Source organism: Pantherophis guttatus, chromosome 7 (assembly GCF_059756535.1).
Source record: "Pantherophis guttatus breed Tessera chromosome 7, ASM5975653v1, whole genome shotgun sequence".
NCBI classification, from domain to species: Eukaryota; Metazoa; Chordata; class Lepidosauria; order Squamata; family Colubridae; genus Pantherophis; species Pantherophis guttatus.
This window is the reverse complement of record NC_142069.1, coordinates 32,175,292-32,191,141: the sequence shown is the minus strand read 5'-3', so window position 1 is coordinate 32,191,141 and position 15,850 is coordinate 32,175,292. Positions and strand designations below refer to the sequence as shown.

The following is a 15,850-nucleotide window of genomic DNA, read 5'->3' as shown; positions in this document are numbered from 1 at the left end:
ATTACAATATGGAGGCAATCAGATGTCTTTAAGCAATAGCAATCAGAAAGAATGGGCAATGTATTGGACTGCTACACTAGCTATGTTAACTAATTTAATAGTAAAACTCAGGATTTTCAAAAGTTGAAGAACAGAGAACATCTATGGATTATCTGGTGCATAAGTGCACTGGGGGAATCTGCCAAGCAAAAGACTACCATCCTTTAGCCAGAAACATGCTAACAAGTTTACGTTTTGGCAGTATAGTGAAGACAAAAAATGATAGTATAACCACTATTCATTATTGCATTAATTAATCCATTCTCATTTAAAAGAGGCCTTCAAGGGACAGTGCTTTTTTGACCCTTGAAAGATTTGTTTTCCGATTCATTAATATGATATAGTTTCCCAATGATATTTAGTAAACTCTTACTGAACTATTACTGATGAGATGAAACTTTGTAACCATCATTTCCCTTACTTCCAACTGCAAATTTACATCTACCGTGTTTCCCCAAAAATAAGACAGGGTCTTATTTTCTTTTGAACCCCCAAATATGGCCTTGGCCTTATTATTGGGGGGTCCGGCAGAGAGAGGCTCCCTCTGTGTGCCATCAAGCCCTGTCCTTCTTAGGGGGGGGGAAACACGAGCGGCCCGAAGGTGCCAAGCCACGTGAGCGCCTGTTCCCTCCCCCGCTTGCGTCCCTCCCAGGCCTCACCATGTCGATGTGGACGAAGCTGGTGAGCACCCGGCTGGAAGCCGCTGGAAACGGAGAAGACATCGGTTGGGCCAGCAGCCTGCTGCCAAGTCTTCCGGTAGCCAGGGCAGAGAGGTGGTGAAGGGAGCTGTAGCCCGCATCAGGAGACCACGCCATCGCCGCCATCCGAGCACTGAGGATGGCTTCCTGTGCAGCTTCCAAAACTCGGCTGGAAGCCAAGAAGAGGTTGGTCAGGCCAGCTGCCTGCTGTCGAGTCTTCCAGGAGCCGGGGCAGCCACATGGAGTTGGAACCATAGAGCGGGAAGCGGCCTGCTCTATGGTTCCAACTCCATGCGGCTGCCCCAGCTCCCGGAAGACTCAACAGCAGGCGGCTGGCCCAATTGGCCTCTTCTCGGCTTCCAGCCGGCTTTTAGAAGCCACAGGGGAAGCCATCCTCAATGCTAGGTGGACACAACTTGGCAAGAAGAGCTGGGAGGCTGCTCTCTTGCGAGCGGGGCAGGAGTTTGCAGGTGAGGGGGATGGATGGTTGAATGGATGGGAGGCGGGCGAGCACCAAGAACACTGGGGGGAAAGAGAATGAGAGGCAGCTCCCGATCAGCTCAGCTGATCCGCGGGTCGCAATTAAGGGGCCCAGCTGCCATTAGCTGACTGGGGAAGGGAAGGTCTGCCTCCTGTGCTGGCCACGCCCACCCCTTCACTAGGGCTTATTTTCGAGGGAGGGCGTATATTTACGCCCACTCCAAAAATCAGGCTTGGCCTTATTTTTGGGACATGTCCTATTTTTGGGAAAACATGGTAATTTTCAAATGTTAAGTTCTTTGCAAAAGGTCTATCCAATTCAATCAAATGTAATTTGCAACCATTTCCAAAACATAGCCTAGCCACCATAAACAGAGATGGCATCACAGCAAAAATAAAAGTCACTCTTGGACCATTCCTATACAATTTTTCAGCAGCCTTACAGAGGCTTGCCTTTAGCTTCTTGCAGGAAATTTTTTGACATATAGCTCTGGAATAAACACAATGCTTAATTTTCCAAATCAGTCAAATGGCAAGATGCCACCACCTGTCAAATCCTTTTAAAGTGACTAGTCTAAATTAATTTTTGGCAACTATATGCTCATACAGTTTTCTTAGAATTATTATGGAAAGGTTCGGTATGCCTTTTTGAGATTTTTTGGCCCAGACTAACCAATACCTTGGAATTGAAAAGTGCAATTGAACTGAATTGAATACTTAATTTTCCCAAGTATGATTAGATACACAATTGTGTCAAATTCATCCAAGTACAATAATACTTGAACTTAAGTCTCTCCCACAAATAACTTATATTACAAAGTAGTTAAATTCATATTATATACAAATGATAAAAATAAGAATTATGACATTAACAGCATCATGAACGTATTAAGCAAATAAAGTAAATCATGGAAAATGTCATTATTTATATTTATTGGACATTAGAGTAACAGCCACTCGTCCCCAAACTGATCTAGGTATAGTGAAATAAATATTTCACTACACTAACTAGAGTCATTCATGGGCTTCAGTATAAATTAAGCTCATAATTCCATCATAAACGAATTCTACAATATCCTTAACTTTGTTATCTCAAACAAAAATTAATTTTCTTTCTTTCTTCAAGAATCTTCCTAGATTCACCCTTATGATCTAGGATAGTTTTTTACACAATGCCATTTTTCATGGTAGCTTAGTCTGAATTTCAACTTAGTCTGAATTTATCTTATGCCACTTTTTCAGAATCCAAACACTGCTCGATTGTTTAGTCGCTTCTTTTCATTCTCTGAGAAGAAAGCAGAAACTTTATATAAGAATAGCCATGTGGCCATTTTTTGGAGTTGGGGGGGGGGATGTTTATCATATATCATCCACTTCCAGCAACTATAGTAAGAGAGTGGTGTCCATATTATTCTTACAAAATAAAGCCTACAAGGATGCCAGATTCTGATGAATCAGAGATAGATTAATTAGACAATGAGATTTATATAACTGATAGAACACTGATTATTTTTTCAAAAGTACCTTTGATAATACAATTTAAGACACTGCCACCAATGTTAGCAAAAATCCTCATCTTAAGCTAATAAGACAATTCAGAAACTTACAAAACTGAGTAAATAATACAATTTTTGCTGATATATTTGAGAAATAACTTTATTAAATAAATCATCCAAATTAATCTGTAACAAATTACACTCGTATCATAATTTATTTGAAAGCAGGGATAATTAAGGTTTTTCCCCCCTGTAATCTTCTAGATTTACAAAGGAAAATTAATTTTACTAGAATATGTGATCCAAGTTATGCCTAACAATTCTGGTAATTTAGGTAATATTTCTAAAATTGCAGGTTTGAATTATTCAATTTTGTAGCATTCTGTAGCAATCTTCTTTGCCATACAGATAACTAACATACTGTATCTGCAATCGTGATACTTAGAAATATAAAAGCAACATCTGAAAAACTTATAGAGCAAATCTTCATTACAAATTTATTTTTCTTGGTTCAAAAAAACTGGAATCATAAGGCAAATAACATTACTTTAAACCAGTAAACTGTATAATTAGTAACACAACTTCACAATATAATGGTTGAATTCAGGAGTATGTTTCCATATCAGAGCCATGTTCTTTAAAAGCTCTGATAGTAGAGGTAAAACCAACAAAATTTATACAATAATATTGCACTCTCATTTAAAAATTCTCGACTTATTTTTCGTAAAAGAGCTAGGATTTGGGAAGACACCTGTGGTCAGAGCAATTAAAGCAATATGATAACAAAAAGTACATTACACACATACTCAAATTCAAGTTAACCAAAATCAGAAATGTTACAATTAAACACCTATTCAAAATAAAAATGACCCCAAGGTTTTTCTGGTGCTTAATAAATCAGGTTAGATTAGTACTATCTTTGAATAGAGAAAAAATTAAAATTAATGTTCATCCATACCCACATTAAACCCTATCTACTGTAATCTTTTCCTCTTCGTTGACAGATACCATGATCATACAGAATAAAATAGCCTAATACATAATTTCATATCTAATATTTTACCGAGAGAATTTAATATTATCTAAGAATTAATGGAAATCAAACCACCTATAGGCTTTGTAAGTGCTATAACATAGCTTTTAAACATTATTTACTATAGAATTGTTGTTCTATAAATTGTGTTTATAGAAGACATTAAGTCAGAAACCAGTTTTGGTGTTGTGCACTATATAAACCAGCTTATGTATTACCAATGATTTTTGAAACTTTTTAAAGTTGTAATATGTTCTGGAATATGCTATCTGTTTTGTTTAATAGGCTTTTGATACTGTTATTTTTGAGATGGTTTCGGTTAAACACTAAAAAGCAATCTGAAAGCATTTTAAATGTATTTTAAACATACCAAACATATTAAGAATTTCAATTAGTATTTTGTTTTTCTGCTAAAATGCATCCACAAACAGCTGAATTCCACAAAAAAACCAAGTTACTCTGCTCCCACTGTTCATATTCCAGATTCTTTTTATTGCACTGTTCCCATAGTATGTTCTACCTGCTAGAATAGCTGTCAATAGCAGATATACAGAATAATGAGAAAAGTGACGAACACATTTAAGATCATTCCTGTGGCCACATGATTGCAATTCAGATGTTTGATAACCATTGTGTATTTACAATGATCACATGACCACCATTTGCAACCATCCCAGAGGGCTTCTGAAAAGCAAAGTCAATGGGGAATCCCAGGAAGTTACGTTTTGGTCATGTGATATCTTTATTAACAATCATGGCTGATTTGCTTAATGACCGGTCACATGGTTTGCCATTCCCAACTAGAGTGGTATGCTTAATGACCGGTCACATGGTTTGCCATTCCCAACTAGAGTGGTAAGCTAGCATTATCAATATAAATTTTATTCAATATTTGTCCACTTTCTCTGATTTCACCAATGAAAAAATGAGCATGTCAAATTACTAAAACAGAGTTACCATGGTTCATTGAATATACCACATTAGAATTGTCTGAAAAATCAAAATTAAACATATGACTATGCTTTAGCAAAGCCCATCCATCCTGTGTTTCATCGGAGAGACAGAGGACAATATAATATGCTTTGTATCAAAGTTATGTGATGTGTAAACTCAGCCACTGTGATTTGGAAACTGGTTTCTATAGTAATAACTGGTCTACTATGGTTTATCCATCAAACTGGATTTAAATAATTTCTGACTTAACAAGTTTAAACTCAATCATTTTATTGCTTATTTTATATTAACAGTTTATTCAATTAATCTATAAATTCAAATTTAACCTCAGCCATTTCTAGTTTCTAGAAATAGTTCATGAATGTTCCCACAAGGATTGTATAAGCAGTGTATGAAAGCCAGCATTCACAGGAAACGTGGTCAGAAAAATAATTGAAAATTTTGTTTTTCTGACCACTTTTCAACAAAGGAACATACAATAACATACCCCTTGAAGTAGTGGCATGCAAAATGTTTTGAATTTGAACTAATTTGAATTCAAAATGCCATTTCAAGTTCAAAATTGCTCTTTTAATTCAAAATACTTTCAAAATGATTGAAAACTTCATTTTAATCTGCAAAATAAATATCTTGCATTCAATGCGATCATTTGGGTCTTGAAAAGTAGCATTTCAAATTCATGTTATTTTGCATCTACGACATTTTGCAAAACGCAAGATTCAAGACACAAAGCCAATATAATTTTCTCTCACATATTCTATTATTAATGCTATTCTTAAGAACGGTAATTATTCATTTTTGGAGTAGTTTTTAACACTTGCAATTAGACAAATTAATATACATTGATAAGATTATGTATATGTTTGTGTTATATGTATTATATGTTTCATCTGCAAACATGTTGGAGGCATCTGGCAAGACACCCAAAATATCCCTAAAGGATGGCACTTTGAAACTGTATTTTTCATTGTCAATATTCAAAATAAAATCTTTGACATACCTTGTTCATTGCTCCAGGCTGTGGACCTCTCAGGCTTGCCTGCCCTCCCATTTGAGGAGAACCTTGCTGTAATGTCTCTGCAATTAGAGTACCAGCATTTCCCATTCCTGGGTTTGGATATGACATATTGGAACGTCCTCTTCCAGCTCCAATTGAACCGTTCATAACTTGTCCTTGCATCATTCCTTGCCCATTTCCTGCAGACAACATACCAGGATTCATGCCAGCATTTATTCCTGCATTCATTCCCATTCCGGGCTGATTTACTGGACTATTTACTGTTGGCATCATTCCTGCAGTGGACTGAGTTGATGGACCTTGATTTGGCCCACCTGTACCCATCCCCAAATTTGGAGATGTCAGTGGAGCCATGGGACTTTTGACCATACTGTTTAAGATTCCCATTCCAGGATTGTTCTGTTGTGGCTGACTGGCCATATTTTGTGGTGGCCCAGCAACTCCCATATTAAGGTTTGGCGAGCTGCCAGCTCGTAGCAATTCTGACAACTGTTTGTGTTTAGAAGCAGCATCTTGTGCCATACCAAGGCTAGTCTGCAGTTGATTAATGTCACCACCATTAGTAAGTCCCAGTTCCGAGGAGCTGATAAGTTCATCTGGTAGGTCATGTTCCAAATCAAAAAGAGATCCAAAATCTGGAGAGAAAAGTTAAAAAAATGATTTAGAGCACTTCAGCAAATATTTCAGCTGAATGGTTTTTCTTCAGTATTGATCTAATTTGCTTTAGACTAATTTTTTTAAATAAAATGTCACCTCAACAACCCTCTCAAATTTCATTGAATAATATTTTTTAATATACCCAGTTCAGCTGTGCAACACTATCAATTAACTCACATTGGTTCCAGGTTTATAAGCTTTTAAATATCTCTCAAATGTTAAATGTGACATCTTACAGTTGCTACTAACCTCAGTGCTTAAAAACTAAGAGCAGCAAATCAGTGCACATGCCTATACACCATTGTTTCAGCAAGACTTTGCTGGGAAATAGATAGCATTAAACACAATTCAGCAATTCCATTCTTTACTTGCCTAATTTTTAGTTCTATAACTTGTCAGCTAACATGATCCATCACATCTAGTAGGAAAGTTTACCAGGTGAAAACTGAATAGACAAATTGTTCTATTTTGCTGAAACTGACCTACAAAATTTACAAGTTTAAAGATTGTGTAATTAGAAGATACAGAAACATGAGATCAACTTATTCCATGTTTCTGAATGATCAAAAAAAAGTCAACTGCAATCTCATTTTGGTTCTATTGCCAAAATTATTCAATGTGTGAACATAATATAGCCCAGACACAATATGCTAGAAGGATGAACTTTTCTAATTCTACAGTCTTTATTTCAAGATATTCAATAGGTAAAAATCTTAAAAGAAATACAAAACTGAGCCAAGTCCTTTGGATTTTATAATATTTGCCTTTCAGAAGCTTCCTGCAATTAAATCTTGAACTGCTTTAACAGCTTTCTAAAATTCCAGAATCCCCCCCAAGACAGCTTTAAGATCTGCTGAAGGAAAAACCTAAAGGAAGACTACCAATGCCTACAAGCAGTTTCTCTTAAAATTAGTTTTGGAAGTATGGCAAATTCTAGGGTGACTTTATTTTTAAAATTATTAATAAAAATTGCTCCAAGAGGCACAAATTCTCCTACCCAACAAGTTTAACAGTTTACCATACTACTTTAAAGTGTGTTAATATACCTCAACGGTAGTTCTGAAAATGTAACATTTGCAAACAAATGTAGCAGCTTCTTCTAGTGACAAGGCAGATCAGACAAAACGGTGGGTTTTAGCAAAATATCCAAGACATTCAATGTTTGTTGCTATTTTTAAATCAGATATGTGCCATTTTTCAAAACTAAAGTATTTTTTTTTTAATTTGATTTATATGCCACCCTTCTCCGGAGACTCAGGGCGGCTTACAATGCGCTAAGCAATAGCCTTCATCCTTTTGTATATTTATACAAAGTCAGCTTATTGCCCCCACAAACTGGGTCCTCAATTTACCCACCTTAGAAAGGATTTCTAGGACAGCTGATAAAACAACGTGGCAATCAAGAAGTGTACCTATTTAAATAGTGATATTCTTTGCCACTATTTATATGTGCAAAAAAAGTGCATGATGCCATACGGTTGACTTTGTACACTGAACTAATATAAATGAACAATTTTCAATTTATTTGAACAAAATATTCTGATGGTGCAAATATTAATGATAAGCATAAATATTAATAGGTTATTAATGTAGTTTTCACTCTAATTTTATGATTTACCCCTTAAACAGGAGCTAAATTTGACAGTTAAGTTCTTAAATTCAGTTATTATTTGGTATTATAATCATATTTACTTGCAAGTAAAGCCTTCATAATGGTTCCAGAGGTGTATCAACTTGTATTCTGTATTGTTGAAGGCTACAAAAATTCAACATGTCTTCCTCTTAGAGAAAGGAGGCAGGGAATCAATTTATTGCTACCTCCTCACACAGCTCATTAACAGAGCACATTTGGGGGAATATAACCAGCTGTATTACAGAAAGGTGAATCAACATAATCATCCCCTTCTCCATTCATGGATTATTCAATTCAGAGTTGTACAGAGCACACCTTTGGAACTAACATTAGTATTATTGCATATTGTTTAACAACTACATCACATTGGCTGGTATTCAGAGATACCATGTAAACATATGTAACTGAATACTTTTCAGAACTTTCACTTTTCCAATTTTAAGGCCATGTAATTTATCTACAACTATTAAAGCAGTAGTATATTTCCATTTCAAAAATAAATTTTGAAATTTAGTTTGCATGTTCATTGGAAATTAAATTCTGACATACAAAACAAACTTCATTTAATGATCTTTTAAGAAATATATTTTTCAGTAAGTAAGCAATTTCTATTTTAAAAATCAGAAGCTATTGGCATTGGTTGATGGAGAATGCATTTTATGATACAGATTGCAGAAAAGCAACCACCTACCAATATATTATATGTTTAGTTTAGTAGCACTTATTGAAACTTGCCTGAAATACAATTACAGCAGATGACATAACTGCTTTAAGTGAGAATTTGAATAAACCTCTTCTCTAAGGAAGGAAAAAACAAGAGACTATATATTCTACACACTCTCAGAAATTTATCTTAGGGCTCCTTAAAGAGCCAATGGCAACCACATATAACACAGATGGAAACTGAAATGGCATGCTTCTTTGCCAGAACTCCCTTTGGGATCTGAGATCCACAGGATCCTATAGTACATCAAAGCAAAAACACCTGCTACCACTTCCTTAGTGTTCTTGAATCCTAGGAAAGTGATAATCACTTCTGCCATGAAATGACAAACCAGAAACAAGGAACATTGTAAGAGTTTCTCACTTCAACTACCTTTTTCCTTACTTATACCAAAAGATGGTAAGTTCTACTCACATCATTATTTTTTATAAATGCCTATACAAAATGCTAAACTATTAATGTAATATTCTCATTTTTACAGAAAGTCTATTTCAGACTTTATATATAAGTATCAAATATTGTTATAATTCTTCAGACATTTGGAATAATTTTTGTCAAAAATAGAGGCATCTCAAAATTCTGAAACAAGCACAAAACGATTCAAAACTGTGATGACTTTAAAACATATGCCTGAAGGATAGAGGAAACAGTTGAATACTCCTTTCAGAATTCCTAGACCTAACTTACTGAGTCCAAATAATTTGGTACCTGCCAAGCTGTTTAGCATACACTATACTTATTTACAGGTTTTTCTGTAGTCACAAAATAAGCAAGATGACAGAAACAACTCATTTCTGGAAAAGAAAAAAAAGAACTTGTACATGTAGTATCATTAAAGTGAAGAACAACTAGAGTTTGCTAGCAGGCATAATAGGACTTGCATACCTTAACTGCAGAAATACAACTAAATGAAATGCATTCTAAGATGACTTTAATCAAAAATCTATGTGAAAAAACAGATGCAAAATATTGTGAGCAGGATTATAAGCAAAAAACACTACCTCAGTAAATAACTATAGCTGTGTTCTTTGATTCACTTCATGCTTATGTTGTTAAGCAGTTTTTTTTTTGCCTCTCCTTTAGTTCATTTGGAGTGGGTTTGGTTATCTTCAAACAATAAAACATTAAAATCCTACATGAAAAATGCTGAGTATACAAGGTATTCTTGATAACTATGGCAAAATGTTTCAGGGAGAACTGTATTAATCATATGTAGAAATTCTAAGGAATAAAGCTACTTTTGGGGATAAAGATAGAATTATATCTATTAATCTTCCTTATTTTTCTGGTATTGAAGGCAAAAGGAAAATGGTATGACAGAGGATGAGATGGTTAGATAGTGTCATCAACCCAATGAACATGAATTTGGGGGAACTCCAGGTGACAGTGGAGGAGTGAAGGAAAGGGGAATTGGCATGCTGTGGTCCATGGGGTCCCGAAGAGTCGGGCATGACTTAGTGACTGAACAATAATTTTTATTGTAATTACATAATGTAGATGCATTTCCAATTTGCCAACAAATATGGATTCCTGGCTCTTTTCCCATAGCTCCCAAATAAATTTAGCATTTACACCTGTGCATGTTCTAGAGAACTAGAGTAAACAAAAAAACAACAACAGAACAGAAAAATGAATCTAGAGCATGTAATAGCTAGAAAAAAGATGCAGCACTGTGACGCAGCATTATGGGAAATATGTTAGTAATTTGTTGCAACTATGAGGTTTACTATTCTTACATATGTAACATTTTTCTGCATAGCTTTTATCAGAACACACTAAATCACAGATATCTTCACACCTTTAGAAAACTGAATATTAAAACAAAGTCAAACTAGCAATTCACTAGTTGCAATATATTTAAATAACTTAATATGTATAAGCTTACTATATTTGAAAATATCTAACTATTATTTCAAAGAGGATTCAACCAACAAAAATAAAATTTGTATTCATGATTAATGAAAAGGTAGAAACATGTAGCAACTATTTGGATATGATGGTAACAAATTAAAACAGTCAATACAACAAACTTAATTTGATTTATATTTCTAAAACAAATTGGAAAGATGTAATGGTTTATAAAGGCAAAAACTATGGCTTTTTGAGGAAAATAAAAGTGTACCATTTTCATTGGCAAAAGAAGCATTCATTGAAAAAGTTAATTGAATCCAGTAAGATTTATATCTGAGTATATACACATTGGGTTGTATTCATTCACACTATACTTATATGATTATGAATTCATTCAATGGACTATAGTCTCAGAAAAGTGCACAGACTTGCAACTTTAAATCAGGATGGCTATTTTCAATTGTCTGCATAGGAAACGGGTACAATGTTAATAAGGATTATTCTATAGCATAAATCTGAAAAGGTAAGTATTATATACCCCAAAGAATTCTGAAGGCAGACTCCAATCTTGCTTTCCTATTAGCAAAATGGAACTTGTTGATTTTCAGGTAAGCATTATATTAGGCCTGCAAATAGTGAAACTAATGCTCTTGGTAGCAAAATAACCTACATATCTTTGAAGTTGCAGGAGATACCAAGAAAGACTGCAGATTCAAATAGAAACATTGTTTGGAAGTAAATACTAAACACAAGCAGCATTCCATATTACCTAATGTATCCAACCAGTCACTATTCAGACAAACACACACACATACAGCCTATCAAATACAATCAGCCATTTTCCCTTGCATTTATATATGCAGTACGAAACAAATTCAATGAACAAGTCTGGCTACCATTAATATTCAGAATGTCTACATTTTTGCTGAAGGATTCCAGTTAATTTCTTCTAATAAAATGAATTAAAATAACTATTGCACAGACTAATCCTATACTAGTCAGAAATCTCAGGAAACACATTTTTTCTTTTGCAGCGAATTTATTCTTTACAGGGGGTATAGTTGCCTGAACTTCCAAGAGAACCTATAAAAACAGTTGTTACCAAATGAACACCTGTAACATGCATCGCTAATTTCAAAAGAGTTGTAGTATTTCTATCTAATTGATTTGTTCAATAAATAAATAAATATGTAAACAAGTGTTACTGTACTCATCTTTACAAATAAGGCATGACTTCAGGGGAAATTCAGACATTTTAGTCTCTGAACAAAAGCAGATGACCAAGTCTATATTCAGTATTGATCTAATGAAGCTGTCTTAACAAAAGCATCAAAATGAATTCTATCAGCAACTGTAATCACTTCTTTATGAAACAATATTAGTACTAAATAATTGATGGAAACAAAGGCAATTAAAACTTAGCCATCAGAACAGTGGAAAGATGAAAAATAAGGACTCTTCAGATTAAATGAGTTTAAGATTTGAAGAAAAGACACTATATCAACACACAGATAATAACTATGCAATAAAGAACACTTTTCACAAGATTTCAAGCGCTGCAAGCACTCAGAGGTAAGCATCAACTCATTTACAGCCCCTTCAAAAGAAATAAAGCTTAATGTCAATTAAATATCCAAAGTAATATTTCAAAATATAGGCTAAAACAAGTAGATAGACAGAGGAAAGAAATATATCCGACTGGCAAAAAGACTGTCCAAAAAGAGAGTCCATTTGTGATAAGGTAAAATTAAGGGATCTATGCCCAAGACTGACCTGTGCCATCGCTTGCAGAGACAGAGAGCGCCGGTGAAGAGAGTTTAGGCCTCTTGGCTGAAGGCGGGCCCGACTCCACCACATTCTCGGCCATTTTTAATTCTTTTTAGACAAACAGAGCCCAAATTGAAGATGGGGATCCCCAATGCCTTCAGCCGTTTTCTGTGATCCAAAATCAACCGAAGAGCAGTATGGAAATGGACTGAAGAAATAGACAAAGTTCCTCTTTTTCCGCTCCTCGAGATCGATTTCTGTTGGATAGCAGTGAGTAAGGGGGAACAGAGATGGGAAACAGGGTGTGGAAGCAGTCTTTTCTCCGGGCCACAGGGAAAAACAAGGATGAAAAGAACAGAACAAACCCTTCCTAAAATCAATTAAAAGGGCTCGGTAAATGTACAAATCGAATTAAATCCGGCCGTAGACCAGTTGGTGCTTCCTCGCCACCGCCGCCAATACCACCATCTTCATCCTCCGGGGGGTCGTCGTCTTTTCCTCCTGCTGCTGCCTCTTCGCCGCCATCAACCTCTTCCTCCTCGGCGTCGTCCTCCTCCTCCTCATCGCCACAAGGAGGCGGGCGAAGGAGGAGAGGCGAAGAGAGAAAGAATCGTTTTTCTTTGCTTGCAGTTCTTTCCTACTCCTTCCAAAACCAGCCTGCAACGGAGGAAAATGCCTACGCTGGTGAACAAGGGGGCTGGGGAAGGGGATCGCAGACGGAACGTACCGAGGGTCCCCCCAACTCCCCCTGCGCCGTCCCTGCTAATCACTAATGGCTGCAGAAAAGGGAGCCGTGAGGAGGAGGAGGAGGAGGATGAAGCTAAGTCCCAGGAATCTCCGCTTCACATCTTGTTGTGCAGGAACAAGGAGGCGGAGGAGAGATTTGTTGTCCCGATGGAGGCAGCAGAGATCCCGGGATGGGAGCTGGAGAGGGTGGGCTTCAGGACGCGCGCCTGCCACCCCTCCTTTTCTTTCCTTTCTTTCTCTCTCTCCGGCAGGGTACCCCTTTCTGGTGAGACGACGGGATCGATCCCAAAGCAAGGAGAGGAGGAGGAGGAGGAGGAAGCGGCAGGAGCGGCCCCTCCCCCCTTCTCTCAGCCTCTCCCCCCCTCCCCGGAGGATACGGATGGCTACGAGCGCTTGATCTATGGAAAGGATAAGGCTCTCCTCGGCACTGGAGACGCCGTGCCTCAGGCGTTTCAGCAGCGGCCCCGTCTCCTCTCCACCATATAGAGCCACAGGAAAGGAGATGTTCAGAGAAGAAGCAGCAGCAGCTCTCCAAATCGAGGCGAAGCGGTCTCCTAGACCCGCGAACGTGCTCAATTGCCAGAAGGAATTGGGGTGGAGTCCACCCGGAGTCCCGAGTTTCTAGCCGAAACCGGGAGTGCGTACTCCCCTACTGGCTACGAGGCTAGTACAGTGGGTATATCACGGAGGTTTCAGGTTGTCTCGGGTCTGGCCGGCCGGGGGCCCTGAGTTGCCGAAGGTCTCTGCCGCTGTTTTCCACCTCCAAGGCTGTACCCGCCTAGCTCGGTGCTTTTCGTTCTCTCCCTCCCCTCAATCGCTCACACACCAACAAAATGGCGGCTGTTGTTTCTTCACTCTCCCGATTCCTCAGAGGGAAGCGAGCGGCCGCGCCGGAAATGAGCCAAGAGAAAAAAGGGCGTGTCCAGAAAAGGAGAGGCGGGGACGCACGCAGCTCGCACACACAATGGAACGCGGAGGGCTAGGAGGGGGGAGATCCCGGGGCGGGGCCAGCTCCGGTCACGAGACTAGTTCACCCATTCGGCTTGCGATCCTTAAGTGATCCCTTCCGCAAACTCTCTCGCCTAAATTTCTTAAAGGGGCAGGATAACTTATCTTTTTTTTCCCTCCTCTCCTTACTGTTTTTCAGTCGGCCGAAATGTGCCGCGAGGTTTTTCCTTAGGCCACTCCTATTATAACCCAGAGGTGGGGGTGGGGGGGGGGAGGTTGTGAATCCTGGAACCGACCGTGGCCGAAATGCGCATCAGAAGCTATTTGTGTGAAGCGGGGCCTCCTTCTCTCCTTTACCCACTTGCCTTAACACCTCAGCCTAGACGTAGCGGCCAAAAGATTTGGTCAGCGAAACACTTTCTCACGTATACACAAATGTAAAAAGGACGACGACGCTGTGCGCCTGTGTCCACCAATGTATAAATCATGACTGTTAGCCGTTCCGTATGATAGTATGGCCGAGAGACCCCAATCAAAATACAGGCACAAGGCGGGGTTGGGAAGGACTTTTATCGAACAATCCGTGTTGCCCAACACGGAATTGTCGCTTTCCTGTCAGAATCAATGTCTGACGCTCCCAAAGGAAAAGGAAACTCAGCTGAGCGAAGAAGAGGTTTTTATTACGCAGGAGGACGTGGGGACTTGGTTGTGCCTGGATTGATGTGTAGTACCGCGAGCCGAACTGCTCTCTCGGTGCCCGCGACTTCCTACAAAAATCGGGCTCTGTGGAGGTTAAAGGAACGCGGATTGGCGGGATGTATATAGATAACCATGCTTGCCACTTGCCCTTCGGTTCTCTGTGAACGGATCATTCTCTTGAGAAGCCCCTAAGCATAAATAACAGCCCTTTCTCCTGTCGTATATTTGTATTTGTGAAACGTGAGGATTCCACTCTTTCTCTCCTAGATCCTTATCATGGGAGATGAGGAACCAGTTCATTAAACTATAGGCTACGTGGCCTCTTTCTAGTCAGTAATTAAAACTGCCTGGTCATTTGAACGTACCTATTACCCTTCATTGATATTCACTTTCAGGCTAAGCAAAGTTGGGCAAAGACTAGAAAAGGTATAAAGTGCTGAGGAGAATAAATAAAAGAAATAAAAGGGAATAAAAGAAATCTACAAAAAACTAGTTTGTACAAATGCAATTCAATATATCTCTCCTGTACAGAGACATCTAGTAATTTGTGTAAATAATATTTATGTAAATTTCCTTTTCCAATCATCCTTGCTTCCATTACGTATATTATTCACTGATTCTTCATTACCTTTTGTTTTTTAAACTTCTCATTTCTTTCTTTTGAGGATCTTTTCAACTCCATCCAATCACAGTTTTCTCAGTCTTCTCCATTCTTCCTACTCCATATTTTCATTTTGTGATTTGTTTCTCATTCTCTATGACTAAACTATATAAAAGTCTTTCTCGTTGGTCATTCACTCATTGTGTTCACATTCATTTGGCATTTATTACTTTTTCATATTCTTGTTTTTAACCGAACACCTTTTAAGAATACTTTTCTGGTTGCATTACAATATTTTGACTTGTACATCATATAATGGATACAGAGTATCCAGATACATTACTGTATTAATTTTACATTCTAACATCATGCTATTATTCCCTTTCAGGGTAAGCACTTTAATGCAAAATAAATTAAAAGCTTGAGATTAAACCAGAAAATGAAAGCTAAATGTAGTTTAGGCCAACACTATACATCTTCATATTTGTCAATCCTTCCTTTCATT

The 15,850-nt window shown here is 37.8% G+C and overlaps 1 protein-coding gene across 2 annotated transcripts in view; it reads right to left on the bottom strand.

Moving 5' to 3' along the window:
- Positions 1 to 14,404, bottom strand: part of EP300 (EP300 lysine acetyltransferase) — a 78,195-nt gene extending 63,791 nt beyond the window's left edge. For both annotated transcript variants that reach the window (XM_060694583.2, XM_034402905.3), the window contains exons 1-2: positions 12,357 to 14,404; positions 5,701 to 6,353 (exon numbers count right to left, since the gene is read on the bottom strand). In XM_060694583.2, the coding sequence (XP_060550566.2) occupies positions 5,701 to 6,353; positions 12,357 to 12,450 (747 nt within the window). In that variant the 5' untranslated portion in view covers positions 12,451 to 14,404. The remainder of the gene's footprint in view (positions 1 to 5,700; positions 6,354 to 12,356) is intronic.
- Positions 14,405 to 15,850: the final 1,446 nt, after the last annotated feature.